This window comes from Physeter macrocephalus, unplaced genomic scaffold (assembly GCF_002837175.3).
Source record: "Physeter macrocephalus isolate SW-GA unplaced genomic scaffold, ASM283717v5 random_926, whole genome shotgun sequence".
Taxonomy (NCBI): Eukaryota; Metazoa; Chordata; class Mammalia; order Artiodactyla; family Physeteridae; genus Physeter; species Physeter macrocephalus.
In genome coordinates this window covers 6246-10733 of record NW_021146379.1, presented here as the reverse complement: position 1 = coordinate 10733, position 4488 = coordinate 6246, and the positions used below count along the sequence as shown (strand labels likewise).

At 58.3% G+C, this 4488-nt stretch overlaps 1 protein-coding gene across 1 annotated transcript in view; it reads left to right on the top strand.

Annotated features, from left to right (window-relative positions):
- The first annotated feature begins 449 nt into the window (after positions 1–449).
- The window catches only part of SHISA8 (shisa family member 8), an 8243-nt gene continuing 4204 nt past the window's right edge, over positions 450–4488 (top strand). The window contains exon 1 of the mRNA XM_024127458.2: positions 450–973. Coding sequence (XP_023983226.1) covers positions 450–973 — 524 coding nt within the window. The remainder of the gene's footprint in view (positions 974–4488) is intronic.

The following is a 4488-nucleotide window of genomic DNA, read 5'->3' as shown; positions in this document are numbered from 1 at the left end:
CTTCCCCCCGCTCTCTCCCTCCCCCGCCCGCCCGAGGCCGCGCGGAGCCGGAGCCGCAGCCAGAGCGCGGGCAGCGCGGAGCGGGCGGCGGGAAGGCAGCCGCGTCCGGCGGCCCGCCGCCCCCGCTAGGCCCCAGACCCGCACACCCGCCGGGCCGGGGAGGGCCCGGGACCGAGCGCAGGCCAGGCCCCGCCGCCCTGCCCGGGAGGAGTCCCAGGGCGCGGACTGGCCGGCTCGGGTCCGAGGTGAGGCGCGGCCCCGCGAGCCCAGCTGGGTCTGGGGTCCTCTCAGGAGGCTGACGACCGAGGAGGTGTCCGCCGGGAGCCAGCGCCAGGACGGCGGGGCGGGCTTGATCCCTGCGGGCGCGGGCGAGCGGGCCCGGAGCGCGGCGGGAGGGAGCCGCGGCGCGCCGCCATGCGCCGGGGGCTGTAGCCGAAGGCGCGGGCCCGATGGAGCGGGCCTGGGCGCGGGGGCTGCGCGGAGGCCGCGGCCCGCCGGCGCTCGGGCTCGCGCTCGGGCTGGCCCTGCTGCTGGCGCGGCCGCCGTCGGGCGGCGCGGGGGCCGCCGAGGCGCAGGAGGCGGCGGCGCCCGGCACGGCGGCCCCGGCCGGGGGCGACCGCTGCCGCGGCTACTACGACGTGATGGGGCAGTGGGACCCGCCCTTCAACTGCAGCTCGGGCGCCTACAACTTCTGCTGCGGCACGTGCGGCTACCGCTTCTGCTGCCACGACGGGCCGCGGCGCCTTGACCAGAGCCGCTGCTCCAACTACGACACGCCGGCCTGGGTTCAGACCGGCCGGCCTCCCGCGCGTGCCCGCGACGCCACGGTGCCCCGGGACCCGGGCCGCGAACGCAGCCACACGGTCGTCTACGCGGTGTGCGGCGTCGCCGCCCTGTTCGTGCTGGCCGGCATCGGGGCGCGCCTGGGCCTGGAGAGGGCGCACAGCCCGCGCGCGCGGCGCACCGTGACCAGGTGAGCGCGCGCCGGCCGGGGCCAGGGCCCGGGATCCCCTCCCAGCCCAGGGACAGGCGGCCTGCCAGGTGGGCGCCCCCTCGCGATCCTTCATCCTTCCCGCCCCTCTCCGAAACTCTGGTCCTCTCAGCAGCCCCCTCCTCCAGGTTTTCCCTCCCTGCTCTGTCTCCAGGTCTCTCTCTCCCCCCACCCCCCCTTCACGGAGGGAGACAGCTGATACCGCTCTGTCTCCCCTTGACCTTCCGGCGGGAGCTGGGTGCTGGGCCGCCTTCCCCCGCGGCTCCCGCCTCCTCCGGAGCGGGCGGGGAAGACAGGTCGCTCGACCGAGGGCACAGGATCCGCGCCTAGGGGAGGGTACCTGGGGCCCGAGCCCCACTAGCGCAGGGTGGAGGCGTGGGTCCCCAGGGAAGGGACATTTTCTATAGCTCTCTTGGCTCTCTCCCCACTTTTCCCTCCCTCCTCCCCTCCCACCCCCCATAGTTGTGACTCAGGCCTGACCTTATTTCCCTAGGGTTTTTAGAAGGCCTCCCCACTCACCCCACTCAGCGCCCCCAGGCAGGGTCAGGGTATACCCCTGTGTAGAAGCGGACCTGAAGTGTGTATGTGGCGGGGTACAGATTCGTTTTTGGTGAGGCCTGGACAGGTGTTAGCTGAGTTCTGAGTTTCATGTGAAGTGGGGGCCACAGGACCCACGTTCTCTTCCTCAGCGGGGATAGGGGCTCTGGGATTCTGTGTCCTGACCCTGGAAGCCTCACCCACGCCCCCCCTGCCCCCGACACTCTCACATGCCCCCAGCCACCTGTCCTGGGCCCTGCACCCTCCTCACTTGCTCACCCAGGTCCCTGCTCCCTTGGATGTGTGGGCTGCTGACATGGTGTACGACAGGCTGGTATTCAGAAGTGACAGTGGAGAGAGGCCGCCGTGCCTGGGTGGGCTAGGTGTGGATGCTTCCCCACTCCTAGACCTCAAGGGCAAGAGGGCTTCCTTGGCACTCCACGGCATCCCTTGTCCCCCAGACCACTTAGTCCACCAGCTCCAAGACAGCTGTAGGGCAGAGCTGGGCCTGGAACCCTGGCCTCAGCTACTGTGCTGCCTCCGTGATGTGCAATGTGGTGGCTCTCAGCCTGGGTCCTGGATGCTTCAGAAGCAGGGCCTGGGCTTCCTGAGCTTGGAGCCTCATGCTGGGTGAGGGGGAGAGGACAGGGCCTGTCCTTGACCAGAGTGGGGCAGCAGGAACTGAGGGCCATGATGGTGTACGGGGGTGGCTGGGGCAGCCCAGTGACACGTTCACTGGAACCCACTTCATCCTCAGGGAACCGGGAAACAGGTCTAGTAATGCTTCAGAAAGAGCTGGACCACCCCTGATGTGCTGTGTGGCCCGGGCCAGTGCCTTCCTCTCTCTGGGCTTTAGGGTCCTGTGTTCCCTGACTCCTGCTTCTTCTTTTTTTTAAAAAAATTAATTAATTTATTTATTTATTTATTTTTGGCTGTGTTGGGTCTTCGTTTCTGTGCGAGGGCTTTCTCTAATTGAGGCAAGCGGGGGCCACTCTTCATCGCGGTGCGCGGGCCTCTCACTGTCGCGGCCTCACTTGTTGCGGAGCACGGGCTCCAGACGCGCAGGCTCAGTAGTTGTGGCTCACGGGCCTGGCTGCTCCGCGTCATGTGGGATCTTCCCAGACCAGGGCTCGAACCCGTGTCCCCTGCACCGGCAGGCAGACTCTCAACCACTGCGCCACCAGGGAAGCCCTGTTGTTAATCTCTTATTGTGCCTAATTTTTTTTTTTTTGGCTGTGTTGGGTCTTCGTTGCTGCGTGCGGGCTTTCTTTAGTTGCGGCGAGTGGGGGCTACTCTTCATTGCGGTGCGCGGGCTTCTCATTGCGGTGGCTTCTCTTGTTGTGGAGCACAGGCTCTAGGCGCGCAGGCTTCAGTAGTTGCAGCACACAGGCTCAGTAGTTGCAGCATGCGGGCCCTAGAGCACGTAGGCTTCAGTAGTTGCAGCGCGTTGCCTCGGTAGTTGCGACGTGCAGGTTCTAGGGCACATGGGCTTCAGTAGTTGTGGCGCACGGGCTCAATAGTTGTGGCTCATGGGCTCTAGAGCGCAGGCTCAGTAGTTGTGGTGCACGGGCTTAGTTGCTCTGTGGCATGTGGGCTCTTCCTGGACCAGGAATTGAACCTGTGTCCCCTGCATTGGCAGGCAGCTTCTTAACCACTGCGCCACCAGGGAAGTTCAGGTATCATAATCTTTAGAATTAATCTCTCGTTGAAGTTTTTTTCCTTATTTAAAGCTTTATATAAAACTAAACGTACTATTTTTTTAATCAGCTGTCAAGTTGATCATTGACCAAATTGAAATAAAGGTTTCCCTTCTCTAAGAATTACATAATTATAAAGACCCAAAGCACATTTTAAATGTAGAATATTTTATGAGCTTTAAAATATATACATTGGGCTTCCTTGGTGGCGCATTGGTTAAGAATCCGCCTGCCAATGCGGGGGACACAGGTTCGAGCCCTGGTCTGCGAAGATCCCACATGCCTCAGAGCAGCTAAGCCCGTGTGCCACAACTACTGAGCCTGTGCTCTAGAGCCTGTGAGCCACAAGTACTGAAGCCCACACGCCTAGAGCCTGTGCTCCGCAACAAGAGAAGCCACCGCAATGAGAAGCCTGCACACTGCAACGAAGAGTAGCCCCCACTCGCTGCAACTAGAGAAAGCCCACTCACAGCAATGAAGACCCAACACAGCCAAACATAGAAAATAAAACAAAAAGTAAATAAATTTAAAAAATATATATATATATTTATTGAGCTCAGTTTTGTTTTTTCCCTAAGGCTTGGCTGTCTGAAGTTGAAAGCAAAACAGGTGGAAGAGGAGACAGAAGACATAGCAGTGACATAAATCACCTTGTAACACAGGGACGAGAAAGGTTATTTTTTGCATTTTATTTGTATTTCCTCCTTTTCCCCCAAACTTTTCTCACTGTTTTGTCCTAAACTTCATACAATTCTCTTTTTTCCTAATTTAACAAATTTGGCTTTTAATAGCTCAATCTTTGAACCTAAATAATTTTGTTTCTTTATAATAGCTAAAGGTGAAGTATGAAATTTCATATTGCTGCTCAGTTCTAGTTTGTAATGTGTCTACAAACAGAGTGGTAGGAACTTGGAAAATTCTGGGAGCTGCAGTCTAGAGGCATAGGCTCCCCAGGCCTGGGAAGATAGCCTTTAGGTTTAGATGGAGTTGGGTAGCTTATGCCAAAGAAAAATTTAACTGTCAAATTACTCAAAGTTTTGTGAAGGAAAAAAATTCATATTGTTAAATTGTATCAGAGCTTCCAAAAGACATTTTACTAAATGACCATGTTTTCATACCATTTGTGACATTTTCTCCCTTTGGGTAATGTTTTTTTCCCCCCCTCATAATAAAATCCAACAAATTTGGATTCACCTTAGAGAAGAATTTGAGAGATCTAGTATCAAATATTGGTTTACTATCTAATTACATTGTAATTTGAGC